A 504-nucleotide genomic window follows, 5' to 3' on the forward strand; every position below is an offset into this window, starting at 1 on the left:
GGGGGGGGGCCCCCCCAGGGGCCCCCTTGTTTGTAGGTGGGGGCCCCTGTTTTGGTGGTTGTATAGAGGGTACAGCTGCTGCTTGGGTTGATGGGGGGGCCCCCTGCTGAGCGGTGATATGTGGTAAAGGATGCAGACCCACAGATAGAGCTGCTATCAGAAAAGAAAGCAATTCGTCGTTGCTGCTGGCTGCGGGGTTCTGCTGCTGCTGCTGCTGCTGCTGCTGCTGCTCTGAGTTGCTCTGTGTAGCGGCACGCATTTGCTGCAGTTGCTGTATAAGGTCTGCATCAGTAGGCGACGAGGGGGCCCCCCCAGGGGCCCCCATAGGGGCCCCCATAGGGGCCCCTGTGGGGGCCCCCATGGGGGCCCCCAGGGGGGCCCCCTCAGGGTCTTCACTGCATTCAGATGAAGCAGAAGAAGAAGAGTGTTTAATAAGAGAATCATAGAACTGAATTTGTTGCATTTGTGTTGCAATTTGGGTCTCGAGGCTGAAAAAAAAAAAAA

The 504-nt window shown here is 57.5% G+C and overlaps 1 protein-coding gene across 1 annotated transcript in view; it reads right to left on the reverse strand.

The window, feature by feature from the left end:
• EMH_0033730 (uncharacterized protein) overlaps nt 1-361 on the reverse strand; it is a gene marked incomplete at both ends in the record, with an annotated part of 465 nt that extends 104 nt beyond the window's left edge. Inside the window, one exon of the mRNA XM_013494784.1 lies at nt 1-361. Coding sequence (XP_013350238.1) covers nt 1-361 — 361 coding nt within the window.
• Between the last annotated feature and the right edge of the window lie 143 nt (nt 362-504).

This window comes from Eimeria mitis, genomic scaffold (genome assembly GCF_000499745.2).
Source record: "Eimeria mitis Houghton genomic scaffold, Emh_scaff1284, whole genome shotgun sequence".
Taxonomy (NCBI): domain Eukaryota; phylum Apicomplexa; class Conoidasida; order Eucoccidiorida; family Eimeriidae; genus Eimeria; species Eimeria mitis.